At 44.9% G+C, this 14943-nt stretch overlaps 1 protein-coding gene across 2 annotated transcripts in view; it reads left to right on the top strand.

The window, feature by feature from the left end:
• LOC129869550 (rho GTPase-activating protein 39-like) overlaps nucleotides 1–14943 on the top strand; it is a 190327-nt gene that overhangs the window by 170195 nt on the left and 5189 nt on the right. For both annotated transcript variants that reach the window (XM_055944051.1, XM_055944052.1), the window contains 2 exons: nucleotides 1293–1366; nucleotides 14378–14577. In XM_055944051.1, coding sequence (XP_055800026.1) covers nucleotides 1293–1366; nucleotides 14378–14577 — 274 coding nt within the window. The remainder of the gene's footprint in view (nucleotides 1–1292; nucleotides 1367–14377; nucleotides 14578–14943) is intronic.

Raw genomic sequence — 14943 nt, 5'->3', positions numbered from 1 at the left:
GATGGTTGCTGATAATGGGCCTCTGTACGCCTATGTAGATATTCCATTAAAAATCAGCTGTTTCCAGCTACAGTAGTTATTTACAACATTAACAATGTCTACACTATATTTCTGATCAACTTGATGTTATTTTAATGGACAAAAAATTTGCTTTCTTTCAAAAACAAGGAAATGTCTAAGTGCCCCAAACTTTTCAAAGGTAGTGTATACTTAAGCAATAAGGCACGAAGGGGTGTTGTATATGGCCTATATATCACGGCCAAGGGCTGTTCTTATGCACGACGCGATGCGGAGTGCCTGGACACAGCCCTTAGCCGTGGTATGTTGGCCATATATCACACACTCCCAGGTTGCCTTATTGCTATTATAACTGGTTACCAATGTAATTAGAGTAGTAAAAATACATGTTTTGTCACACCCATGGTATACGGTCTAATATACCACTGCTTTCAGCTAATCAACATTCAGGGCTCGAACCACCCAGTTTATAATATAGTTTTTACTATAGTAATATTAGTGTTTATACTATAGTAAACTTTACTACAGTGTACTACAGTGATGTCCACATAAACACTACAAAAAGTGTTTATGTAAAAAGTATACTATAAATATAGTAATACTACAGTATTTAGAGCATAGTATACTAGTATACTTTTCATATGGGTGTCTACTAATTCATTTTACTAGATCATTTTGTTGTCTGATTGAAAGGAGGTTCTCCCTCCACCTCTCCTCTCTGACCCATATTACATCTATCTGCACTGCAGTCTCTCTAAGGGGAGAGTCCTGGACATCAGTTCAGTCTTTTTACATTAGTGTAGGGTAACTGGTAACTGCTAGGACTGTTACCTCAGTGAAATCCTGCTGTTGTGTGTATGTAACTATGTAGAGAATAGGAACTTGATGGTTGAACATTGTGTCAGTGTATGTGTGTTTGTGTGCGTGTGTTCTTGTAGGGTCAGGAGGGCAGTGGCCTGGAGCAGTATGGTGTGTTTCCAGAATTAGACCAGTGTTACCCTCCAGCAATGAACTATTGTGTGTGTGTGTGTGTGTGTGTGTGTGTGTGTGTGTGTGTGTGTGTGTGTGTGTGTGTGTGTGTGTGTGTGTGTGTGTGTGTGTGTGTGTGTGTGTGTGTGTGTGTGTGTGTGTGTGTGTGTGTGTGTGTGTGTGTGTGTGTGTATTATCTCTGTTTCCTTCCTGTACCAGTGTTTTGAGTTCACTTCTCTTCGGTAATTACAACACGTTACTGTATGATCTAACGACTAACCTCTGTGTGTGTGTTATTTTTCCAGGAGTGGCGATCAGCGGCTATGCCAAATACTGTTACCGTAAACTGCAGAAGGCTGCTCTGACCGGAGCTAAGAAGGTATGTGCTCGGTTATTCCCTGTTTTTTTCCTCTTCTTTCTAATCTTCCTCTCCTGGGATGTCTGTCTGTTGTCTCTGTGCCTGGCGGGGCTGTGTCTGGGGGGCAAGTCTGTTTGTCTTCCTCCCCTGTTAGCCGTAGCGCAGTTAGCGCAGTGTTAGTTAGCTTGCTGTTAATTGGCTGAGAGCACAGTAACCAAGGGGAGTAACGAGGTCTATGTAGTTAACTACTAGCCATCCCTACGGCAACAACACACTCCACTTAATTAACACCCCTCCTCATGCACTCCACACACACACACAGACAAACACACTCACGGATACGCACACACACACAAAGAGACACACTGTGCACACCCTGATAACACGGCGTACCCCACCGCCATCTGATTAAGAATTCCATATCGGAATGCTCCCAGGGATGGGAATGGGAGGGGAATATGGGGCACAATGACATGCTACTTACACATAACACGCACACACACACACTACACACACACACACACACACATTCAACGGTATGTCACCGTTGACTTGTATTGCTTGAGGCTCTTATTTTTTGAATATTAATAAGTAGATAAATCAAATGTATTTTTGAAGCCCTTTTTACATCAGCAGATGTCACAAAGTGCTTATACAGAAACCCAGCCTAAAACCCCAAACAACAAGCAATGCAGATGTAGAAGCACTGTGGCTAGAAAAACTCCCTAGAAAGGCAGGAACCTAGGAAGAAACCTAGAGAGGAACCAGGCTCTGAGGGGTGGCCAGTCCTCTTCTGGCTGTGCCGGGTGAAGATTATAAGACTACATGGCCATTAAAGCCAGATTGTTCTTCAAGATGTTCAAACGCTCATTGATGACCAGCAGGGTCAGATAATAATAGGTGAATGAGAGGATAAGCTAATTGTGTGTATTTGTCTTAATTTAGTTATTGTTTCAGCAAGCGGTGTACAAAATGTAATGTATTATTAATGTAAATGTCTGGAGCAGGAGTCCTGCTGAGACTGCTGGGACAACACGGCACACACACATGCGTATCCGCCCACACGCTCGCACACACACGCTCGCACAAGCACACATAAAACACACACATGCTCACATGCTTCTTAACTAGTCCACCAATTACAGGGGCCCTTTAGGCAAATGTATCTTCTGAGTGTTTTTATACCAGTTCACAACTCTACAGTCTGCCTCTGTTTACCAGGCTCCCAGACAGAGACGGCTGTGTGTGTGTGTGTGTGTGTGTGTGTGTGTGTGTGTGTGTGTGTGTGTGTGTGTGTGTGTGTGTGTGTGTGTGTGTGTGTGTGTGTGTGTGTGTGTGTGTGTGTGTGTGTGTGTGTGTGTGTGTGTGTGTGTGTGTGTGTGTGTGTGTGTGTGTGTGTGTGTGTGTGTGTGCGAGAGAGAAGGGGGTAAGGCTGGGAGGGTGAGGAGGGAAGGTTGGGTGTCATGGAAACCATCTCCTAGGGGACGTTCCATTCCGTTGTTCATCTATCCTCATCTATCCTAAAAAACACTAACTGACTCACTAAACCAGTTCCGATCGGTACACGCCCAGTTAGCTGTCGGTTTTAGACCAGTACCAATCATTATCAGGCCACTCCACTGGTTTAAATGGGCTGTAATATAATGGCCTCTCTCTACTGCCCACTGGGCACAGACTTCAGTTCATCGTCTAGTTTTGATATACACTGCTCAAAAAAATAAAGGGAACACTTAACAACACAATGTAACTCCAAGTCAATCACACTTCTGTGAAATCAAACAGTCCACTTAGGAAGCACCACTGATTGACAATAAATTTCACATGCTGTTGTGCAAATGGAATAGACAAAAGGTGGAAATTATAGGCAATTAGCAAGACACCCCCAATAAAGGAGTGGTTCTGCAGGTGGTGCCCACAGACCACTTCTCAGTTTCTATGCTTCCTGGCTGATGTTTTGGTCACTTTTGAATGCTGGCGGTGCTTTCACTCTAGTGGTAGCATGAGACGGAGTCTACAACCCACACAAGTGGCTCAGGTAGTGCAGCTCATCCAGGATGGCACATCAATGCGAGCTGTGGCAAGAAGGTTTGCTGTGTCTGTCAGCGTAGTGTCCAGAGCATGGAGGCGCTACCAGGAGACAGGCCAGTACATCAGGAGACGTGGAGGAGGCCGTAGGAGGGCAACAACCCAGCAGCAGGACCGCTACCTCCGCCTTTGTGCAAGGAGGAGCAGCTGGAGCACTGCCAGAGCCCTGCAAAAGGACCTCCAGCAGGCCACACATGTGCATGTGTCTGCTCAAACGGTCAGAAACAGACTCCATGAGGGTGGTATGAGGGCCCGACGTCCACAGGTGGGGGTTGTGCTTACAGCCCAACACTGTGCAGGACGTTTGGCATTTGCCAGAGAACACCAAGATTGGCAAATTCGCCACTGGAGCCCTGTGCTCTTCACAGATGAAAGCAGGTTCACACTGAGCACATGAGCACATGTGACAGAGTCTGGAGACACCGTGGAGAACGTTCTGCTGCCTGCAACATCCTCCAGCATGACCGGTTTGGCGGTGGGTCAGTCATGGTGTGGGGTGGCATTTCTTTGGGGGGCCGCACAGCCCTCCATGTGCTCGCCAGAGGTAGCCTGACTGCCATTAGGTACCGAGATGAGATCCTCAGACTCCTTGTGAGACCATATGCTGGTGCGGTTGGCCCTGGGTTCCTCCTAATGCACGACAATGCTAGACCTCATGTGGCTGGAGTGTGTCAGCAGTTCCTGCAAGAGGAAGGCATTGATGCTATGGACTGGCCCGCCCGTTCCCCAGACCTGAATCCAATTCAGCACATCTGGGAATTCATGTCTCGCTTCATCCACCAACGCCACGTTGCACCACAGACTGTCCAGGAGTTGGCGGATGCTTTAGTCCAGGTCTGGGAGGAGATCCCTCAGGAGAACATCCGCCACCTCATCAGGAGCATGCCCAGGCGTTGTAGGGAGGTCATACAGGCACGTGGAGGCCACACACACTACTGAGCCTCATTTTGACTTGTTTTAAGGACATTACATCAAAGTTGGATCAGCCTGTAGTGTGGTTTTCCACTTTAATTTTGAGTGTGACTCCAAATCCAGACCTCCATGGGTTGATAAATTTGATTTCCATTGATAATTGTTGTGTGATTTTGTTGTCAGCACATTCAACTATGTAAAGAAAAAAGTATTTAATAAGAATATTTCATTCATTCAGATCTAGAATGTGTTATTTTAGTGTTCCCTTTATTTTTTTCAGCAGTGTACATTTCGTTGAGTTGTCAACTAACATGAATTCAACGTGAAATCAACAAAAAATGTCACCACGTCATTGGATTTCAGTTAAATGTTGAGGGAAAAAAGGTCACAATTCCCTTAAATTGATAACTTTTTTCAAATCCAATCAGTTTTCCACATTGATTCAACGACGTCACATTACATTTTTTGGTTGAAATGACATGGAAACAACGTTGATTCAACCAGTCTTTGCCCAGTGTGTGGTGTCCAGTACTGATCTCTACTCTGACCTTTTGAATGCCCTAGAAACCTCTCTTTGAGGTTTGTCGAACGCTGAAATCTGAACTCAAGACCTCGGTTTAAAAGCTGACAGTGTTTTTATATACTTGTATTTTATTTTGAATCCTGCCGCTCTGTTGGGCTAAATTCCTGTGAGCGCTGCTATCTGTCCCGGGATTCCTGCCAGAGGCCGTATAAGGGGAGAGATGCGAAAGCCCAGCTAACTTAGCTGGCTCGGCGGTCTCAAATGGAAGCCCTTATTGAACGTTTCCAACGTTGCAGGAGCTGTGTTTACTTTGCTTTGTTCCGGGACAATGTGGACTGTGTTGACTTTCAATGTAGCAACTGCTTGCTTGCGGAGGACTACAGGAGCGAAGTAGCTACTCTTAGCAAGCAAGTAGCAAACCTACATAGCTACTGGGGAACCCACGCCCACCTACTTTTTATTTTTCTTCCACCCCAGTCTGGTGGAAGTTTTGCTCTCCACAGCCGACTGGCCGGTGCTCAGCAGGGTTCCATCCCCGAAGGGGTCTCCCCTTCCCTGAAGAACGGAGATGATCTCGACCCAATCAGCCATGGAGGTACGTCACTCGCCGTGGAAGTTGAAGAAGGCGTCCTCTGGCAACGGGGGTCTCCGTGGAGATGTTGAGCCTGGAACTGACACAGACCAGAAACAGCTTTGCCTCCCTGGCTCCAGAGGGTCCGGCGCCTTCGTCCGTGGTGGCTTCCCAATCAAGATCAGATCCGGAGGTACCTTCGTCCTCGGCTCTGTTTCCCTCTCCGGTGCCTTCTACCTTGGGTACAAATCCTCGGAGCTCCCAGCCCCACCAGACAGTGAGGCTGCCTGAGAGACTGGCCCATTCAACATCACCAGCTGTCATCATAGATAGCTCTATGGTGAGAAACATCTCGGTCCCCAAGGCAAAAACCCTGTGTTACCCAGGAGCACGAGTACAGGACATAGCAAGGCTGCTTCCGACTGTTCTACCACAGATGCCGGGAGCTGACACTGTCGGAGTCCATGTGGGGTCTAACGACATCAGGAGGGCAAGCTCGGAACATTTGAAAATTGATTTTATAGAACTGATTTTAGCATTAAAATACTACAAAAAACGGCCAATAATTTCAGGTCCAGTACCATCGTTGGGCCGCGGATGTGAAAGATTCAGCAGACTGCTGGCATTACACATCTGGCTAAAAGACTACCGTAGCTATGCCTCCCGGGTGGCGCAGTGGTCTAGGGCACTGCATCGCAGCGCTAGTTGTGCCACCAGAGATTCTGGGTTCGCGCCCAGGCTCTGTCGCAGCCGGCCGCGACCGTGAGGTTTTAATCCTGCCGCTGTGTGGGGCGACGCACAATTGGCCTAGCGTCATCCAGTTTGGGGGGAGTTTGGCCGGTAGGGATATCCTTGTCCCATCGCGCACCAGTGACTCCTGTGGCGGGCCGGGCACAGTGTGCGCTAACCAAGGTTGCCAGGTGCATGGTGTTTCCTCCGACACATTGGTGCGGCTGGCTTCCGGGTTGGAAGCGCGCTGTGTTAAGAAGCAGTGCGGCTTGGTTGGGTTGTGTTTCGGAGGACGCATGGCTTTTGAACTTCATCTTTCCCGAGCCCATACGGGAGTTGTAGCGATGAGACAAGATAGTAATTACTAACAATTGTATACCACGAAAATTGGGGAGAAAAAGGGGGTAAAATTATATATTAAAAATATATTTTAAAAAGTAGCTCTGCTACTTTAGCTCTGCTGGAGTCACTTTTATTGATAACTTTGACACTTTCTGGAAACAGAAGATTCTCTCCAGGAATGACGGAGTCCGTCAAAATCATCTTGGCTCCTGGACTCTGTCCATGCATTTCAAGGCTGGGTTGAAACAATGACTGGTAAATGATCCAAGACCCTACCATTGTGACAATGAGTCGTCATAATGCTGCATCAAATGAACATGATCTCAGGGGCATTGGGAAACACAATGTAAGTAATTTAATTTATGTACCCCTAACTGCACCAAATACATCTGTTTATCCTACAGCTATTGTAAGCAGTAATCATGAGCCTATAAACCAGAGTTACACTGTTAGCACTGAGGCGGTGTGCAATAGTAGGAAGACTACTTTATGCAGCTCACCCTGCACTATCAGCTCCAATGTAAATAACATGAGTAAGTCTACCTCCGATAAGCTTCCCAGTAAAGCATTAAAAACAATCAAGCAACCCAGAAAAGTGCTAAAAATAGCCCTTTTTAACATATGTAGCCTAAGAAACAAGGTCCATGAAGTCTACTACAGCGACTGAAATGACTGCAATACTTAACAAAGAGCTGCAGTTAGTTTCAGAGTGGGTGGCGAGGAATAAGTTAGCCCTAAATATTTCTAAAACTAAAAGCATTGTATTTGGAACAAAACACTCACTAAACCCTACACCTCAACTAAGTCTTGTAATAAAGTACGTGAAAATTGAGCAAGTTGAGAAGACTAAACTGCTTGGAGTAACCCTAGATTGTAAACTGTCATGGTCAAAACCTATTGATGCAGTAGTAGCTAAGATGGGAAGAAGTCTGTCTATAATAATCATCTTAACAACACTATCAACAAGGCAGGTCCTACAGGCCCTAGTTTTGTCGCACCTTGACAACTGTTCAGTCATGTGGTCAGGTGCCACAAACAGTGACTTAGAAAAATTGCAATTGGCTCAGAACAGGGCAGCACGGCTGGCCCTTGGATGTACACAGAGAGCTAATATTAATAATATGCATGTCAATCTCTCCTGGCTGAAAGTGGATGGGAGATTGACTTCATCACTACTTTTATTTATGAGAAGTATTGACATGTTGAATGCACGAGCTGTCTGTCTAAACTACTGGCACACAGCTCGGACACAATACATACCCCACAAGACATGTCACAAGAGGTCTCTTCACAGTCTCCAAGTCCAGAACAGACTATGCGAGGCACACAGTACTACGTAGAACCATGACTACATGGAACTCTATTCCACATCAAGTAACTGACGCAAGCAGTACAATTAGATTTCAAAAACAGATTAAAAAAACACCTTATGGAACAGGAGGGACTGTGAAGCAACACAAACATTGGCACAGACACATGCATACACACACACACACACACACACACACACACACACACACACACACACACACACACACACACGCATGCATACACACACACACACACACACACACATATGATAACGTACATACACATGGATATAGTACTGTAGATATGTGGTAGTGGTGCAGTAGGGGCCTGAGGGCACACAGTGTGTTGTGAAATCTGTGAATGTATTGTAATGTTTTAAAATGGTAAAAACTGCCTTACTTTTGCTGGACCCCAGGAAGAGTAGCTGCTGCTTTGGCAGCAGCTAATGGGGATCCATAATAAATACAAATACAAAAATACATCCTAGTAACTCTCTCTACGTCCTAGTAACTCTATCTATATCTTAGTAACTCTCTCTATGTCCTAGTAACTCTATCTATTTACTAGTAACTCTCTCTATGTCCTAGTAACTCTATCTATGTCCTAGTAACTCTCTCTATGTCTTAGTAACTCTCTGTATGTCCACCTCTCTATGCCTATCTGTGTACCAAACACTACACCGTGGGTGTGTTGCCTCAGAGATGCTACAACATCAGAGTCTAGACCCCCCTTACTCAACTGGCGGGCCGGATCCGGACCGAGAACGGGGTCATTACGGACCAGGGTCCCCCCCCCCCCCCCAAAAAAAACTATATACAATGCATTTGGAAAGTATTCAGACCACTTGACTTTTTCCAGCCTTATTCTAAAATGGATTAAATAAATGTTTTTCCCCATCAATTTACACACAATACCCCATAATGACGAATAAGCTGATTCGGTGAGCGAGTTCATTAGAAAGTGCATTGACGATGTCGTACCCACAGCAACGATTAAAACATTCCCAAACCAGAAACCGTGGATTGATGGCAGCATTCGCGTGAAACTGAAAGCGCGAACCACTGCTTTTAACCAGGGAAAGGTGACCGTAAACATGACCGACTACAAACAGTGTAGCTATTCCCTCCGCAAGGCAATCAAACAAGCTAAGTCCCAGTATAGAGACAAAGTAGAGTCGCAATTCAACAGCTCAGACACAAGAGGTATGTGGCAGGGTCTACAGTCAATCACGGATTACAAAAAGAAAACCAGCCCCATCGCGGACCAGGATGTCTTGCTCCCAGACAGACTAAATAACTTTTTTGCTCGCTTTGAGGGCAATACAGTGCCACTGACATGGCCCGCTACCAAAACCTGCGGGCTCTCCTTCACAGCAGCCGAGGTGAGTAAAACATTTAAACGTGTTAATCCTCGCAAGGCTGCAGGCCCAGATTCCCAGCCGCGTCCTCAGAGCATGCGCAGACCAGCTGGCTGGTGTGTTTAAGGACATATTCAATCAATCCTTATCCCAGTCTGCTGTTCCCACATGCTTCAAGAGGGCCACCATTGTTCCTGTTCCCAAGAAAGCTAAGGTAACTGAGCTAAACGACTACCGCCCAGTAGCACTCACTTCCGTCATCATGAAGTGCTTTGAGAGACTAGTCAAGGACCATATCACCTCCACCCTACCTGACACCCTAGACCCACTCCAATTTGCTTACCGACCCAATAGGTCCACAGATGACGCAATCGCAACCACACTGCACACTGCCCTAACCCATCTGGACAAGAGGAATACCTATGTGAGAATGCTGTTCATCGACTACAGCGCAGCATTTAACACCACAGTACCCTCCAAACTCGTCATCAAGCTCGAGACCCTGGGTCTCGACCCCGCCCTGTGCAACTGGGTCCTGGACTTCCTGACGGGCCGCCCCCAGGTGGTGAGGGTAGGTAACAACATCTCCACCCCGCTGATCCTCAACACTGGGGCCTCACAAGGGTGCGTTCTGAGCCCTCTCCTGTACTCCCTGTTCACCCACGACTGCGTGGCCATGCACGCCTCCAACTCAATCATCAAGTTTGAGGACGACACTACAGTGGTAGGCTTGATTACCAACAACGACGAGACGGCCTACAGGGAGGAGGTGAGGGCCCTCGGAGTGTGGTGTCAGGAAAATAACCTCACACTCAACGTCAACAAAACAAAGGAGATGATTGTGGACTTCAGGAAACAGCAGAGGGAGCACCCCCCTATCCACATCGACGGGACAGTAGTGGAGAAGGTGGAAAGTTTTAAGTTCCTCGGTGTACACATCACGGACAAACTGAATTGGTCCACCCACACAGACAGCGTTGTGAAGAAGGCGCAGCAGCGCCTCTTTTACCTCAGGAGGCTGAAGAAATTTGGCTCGTCACCAAAAGCACTCACAAACTTCTACAGATGCACAATCGAGAGCATCCTGTTGGGCTGTATCACCGCCTGGTACGGCAACTGCTCCGCCCACAACCGTAAGGCTCTCCAGAGGGTAGTGAGGTCTGCACAACGCATCACCGGGGGCAAACTACCTGCCCTCCAGGACACCTACACCACCCGATGTCACAGGAAGGCCATAAAGATCATCAAGGACAACAACCACCCGAGCCACTGCCTGTTCACCCCGCTATCATCCAGAAGGCGAGGTCAGTACAGGTGCATCAAAGCATGGACCGAGAGACTGAAAAACAGCTTCTATCTCAAGGCCATCAGACTGTTTAACAGCCACCACTAACATTGAGTGGCTGCTGCCAACATACTGACTCCACTCCAGCCACTTTAATAATGGGAATTGATGGAAATTATGTGTATAAGGTAGTAGATGTGGAATTGTTAGATTAGATTACTTGTTGGTTATTACTGCATTGTCGGAACTAGAAGCACAAGCATTTCGCTACACTCGCATTAACATCTGCTAACCAAGTGTATGTGACAAATAAAATTTGATTTGATTTGAAAACGAGTCCTTATTTCTAACCAAATGTTGCAATTGCGATTTAGATCAAAACACTTGTTGAACTTTTGGAATCATGGAAATATAAAGTTTATTCTAATTCTATAGTTAGAATATAAAAAGTAGTGGGCACTTTGAATACAGTGTTGTTTGACATGACAACGAATGAAAATGCCATGGATGAGTTATGGTGACAGGGTAGAAACCAAAGTGATGTTCTGTGTTTCCTAGGGGACCCTATAATCTTTGGCTACATGAAATCTTTATTCATGTAGCCAACATATTCATGCTTTGCCTATTCCTCTTTGATTTAGAAGATACTGTTGCACAAACAACATGCTGATTTAAGCCTCCAGCAGCACTGGTATAAGGCTGTATTAGCTAGCTACGTTTGCTCTAACTCACAACTTTTATTAGCTTGTTACCTAGCCAGCTAACTAGCGATTAGCATTAGTGGCTAACACGATTTAGCTTAACTTGCTAAGAAAATACAAACTAGCTGTTTGCAGATGTAAGAAATACAAACTAATATTGTAATTATAGACGCTTGTGGATTTATATTAAGATCAAAGTGGAAACAACATCGTTGTCATCAACATTGTGAACGCAAGTGTCTCATGGTCAAGCAACACTAGGTCTGTGTGGAAAGTGGCATGGAGAGAGAGAGAGACCTGTGACCTGTTGCCACAAGAAAAGGTCAACCAGTGAAGAACAAACACCACTGTAAATACAACCCATATTTATGCTTATTTATTTTCCCTTTTGTACTTTAACCATTTGTACATCGTTACCACACTGTATATATACATAAAATGACATTTGTAATGTCTTTATTCTTTTGGAACTTCTGTGAGTGTAATGTTTACTGTTCATTTTTATTGTTTATTTCACTTTTGTATATTATCTACTCCACTTGCTTTGGCAATGTAAACATATGTTTCCCATGCCAATAAAGCCCCTTGAATTGAATTGAATTGAGAGAGCAGAGAGGGATGACTCAAGTAGTGGAGTAAACTATACAAATGGACATTACACACGGCGTATCACATTTTACAAACCAAACATTCAAATACCGGTATAGAAGGTAAAGTAAAAACCCAAACCGGTCCGTTCATCAATGCCGGTATATAGTAAAATACGGTATACCGCCCAGCCCTACGTTGTTTCAAAGGTACAAATTCAACATATTTTATGCAAGGTTTGTCTATTTTGAAAGTTGGTTACCATGATGACATAATCCTGTGGTTGAAATGTTATCCTCTTAACAATAGTTTACGCTAATTACTTTTTTCTAATTCAATGTATTTTCCGGGTAGATTCCACATCACAATACGTTGACAAATTAGGTGAAACAACATTGATTTAACCAGTTTGTGCCCAGTGGGCTACATCTAGCTCAGTTCATGTGAAATATTTTGAATATTGGAGATTGAAATAGAATGAATAGAGTTGACGTGATTCTTTATTCTATCTGACAAACAATAATATCAGTTATACATCACAATACATTTTTATTTGAATGTTTGCTAACATGACATCCTCTCAAACAGGCCCCAATGTGACCATGGAGCAATAATTCTACTTCCTGTCATGGAATGGTGCTTCTCTCTTTCTGACCACAGGAGAGGGCCAGTGGAGCGGTCATCTGCTGTCTACACTATCTTTTGAGGCAGAAACAGACAGTGGGCTGAACTGAAGGAAAGGGCAGATGAGGGACAGAGGAAAGACAGATGGAGAGTGAGACCAAGGGATAGAGGGAGGATCAGAGCAAAGGAGCAGTGGAGAGGAATTGACTGGGATGGAGAGGGAAGAAGACAAATAGACAGGGAATGAAAGAGTGAAAATATGGATTGATAGTGGTGGGTAGTGTAATTAAATGTTTGTGTGTGTGTGTGTGTGTGTGTGTGTGTGTGTGTGTGTGTGTGTGTGTGTGTGTGTGTGTGTGTGTGTGTGTGTGTGTGTGTGTGTGTGTGTGTGTGTGTGTGTGTGTGTGTGTGTGTGTGTGTGTGTGCTCCTGTCTCCTATCACCCGTGGCGATGTCAGCCTCTGATAGCGGGCACTGGTGGTTGGCATAGCGTGTGTGAGGCATGTAGCATGTGCCAGCATCTCTGCAGGGTGGTAATAGAGACAGTTTGTCACTTGGTGGACTCACACATATACACACCCTGAATGCAGCATGTAGCCTGAGGCACAGTGTTTGACTGGTATTAACCCCAGAGCAGAGCCTCTACCGGGGGGATTAATAGTACTGATTATGCCCTTGTGAAGGAAGAGCAAACCCACTGAACGCTCTCACTTTCTATCCCTCTCTCTCTCTCTTCCCTTTTCCCCATCCTTTAACCATGCTCTCTTTTCCCCTTTAAATGCATAATTGATATGTTTGATTCACCAAGTTAAAGAATAGGAATAAATCAAATCAAACTTTAAATGCACTTTAATACAGTTTGATTTGATTTAATCATATTCTTTAAATTTTCTTTTTGGTTGAGATGGAGACTTGAATCCAACATATTTCTTATTAACTTGTAGATATTTTCATACTTATTTTCAGTTTCTAAATAATTAATTTAGATACATTTATGAAGGTCATACCATTATTTTTCAGTAAACACGCAGTTGCTAAATATAGTGTGTAATATGTGACTTTGGGCTTCGCCTCAAGAGCCGTAGTGTTATATTATGGCAGAACTGTTCATTTTTGTTAATTTATAAAAAATAAAAAAAAAGTGATATCACATTTACATAAGTTTTCAGACCCTTTACTCAGTACTTTGTTGAAACAACTTTAGCAGCGATTACAGCATTGAGTCTTGTTGGGTATGATGCTACAAGCTTGGCACACCTGTATTTGGGGAGCTTCTCCCATTCTTCTCTGCAGATCCTCTCAAGCTCTCTCAGGTTGGATGGGGACCGTTGCTGCAAAGCTATTTTCAGGTCTCCAGAGATGTTAGATCGGGTTCAAGTCCGGGCACTGGCTGGGCCACTCAAGGACATTCAGAGACTTGTCCTGAAGCAACTCCTGTATTGTCTTGGCTGTGTGTTTAGGGTCGTTGTCCTGTTGGAAGGTGAAACTTCTCCCCAGTCTGAGGTCTTGAGCGCTCTGGAGCAGGTTTTCATCAAGGATCTCTCTGTACTTTGCTCCGTTCATTTTGCCTCAATCCTGACTAGTCTCCCAGTCCCTGCCGCTGAAAAACCAACCATGATAAAGGGTTAAACATAGGTTTTAAATCAACTTGTGAATTGTATTGAATATAGCCATGTTCCCCCTTTTGTATCTTAATGTACAGTGTAGGAAATCCTCACTGGTACCCTAGTTTATAGAAGAAAACAAATGTAAATCTCTCTAAATCTCTACCCGAAAATGATGGGCCACCTCTCTGAACCTGGTTCCTCTCTAGGTTCCTTCCTTCTAGAGAACTTTTCCAGGCCACTCTGCTTCTGCCTCTGCATTGCATGCTCTTTGGCATTTAGGCCGGATAACTTTAAGCACTTTGTGACAACTGCTGAAGTAAAAAGGGCTTCATAAAATACATTTGATTGATTGATTAATTGATATATTGATTGATGTATCTGCCTGTGTTGTAATCCAGGGGTTGCAGAAGCCGTGTCTGGAGGAGATCAAACACGCCAGGAACGCCATCTTCAGCCCCTCCATGTTTGGCTCTTCCCTGGAGGAAGTGATGTCACTGCAGAAGGAGCGTTACCCCGACAGTCAGCTGCCCTGGGTCCAGACACGCCTCTCTGAGGAGGTCCTGGGTCTTAATGGAGACCAAATAGAGGGCATCTTCAGGTCAGTACCTACCTCTCACTCACTAACACTAGGGAGAGAGGTAGGGAGGGCGAGAGGGAGGAGTGGAATTGGGGTAAAGGGAAGGAGGGAGGCGTTAGTAGTATTAGACATGTCTGTCAGTGAAGGTCCTGGGCCCAGATTCACAAAACACTTCTTACGCAAAACTTTAAGAAACTTCTTATGAAAAAAAAAAAAGAAGTTCATAAGATAGTTCGTAAGTGCAATTCCTCAACAATATCTTAAGATGTAATGATTTTCTTACAAACTTCTCAAATATCTTCTTGTTGTTAGGCAACCGTTTCAGCTAGCTATCTAGCTAGCAATGGCAATCATGTTAGCATATTTCATACTGATATTACTGTTCTA

This window comes from Salvelinus fontinalis, chromosome 14 (genome assembly GCF_029448725.1).
Source record: "Salvelinus fontinalis isolate EN_2023a chromosome 14, ASM2944872v1, whole genome shotgun sequence".
NCBI classification, from domain to species: Eukaryota; Metazoa; Chordata; class Actinopteri; order Salmoniformes; family Salmonidae; genus Salvelinus; species Salvelinus fontinalis.
This window is presented reverse-complemented; position numbering and strand designations above follow the sequence as displayed.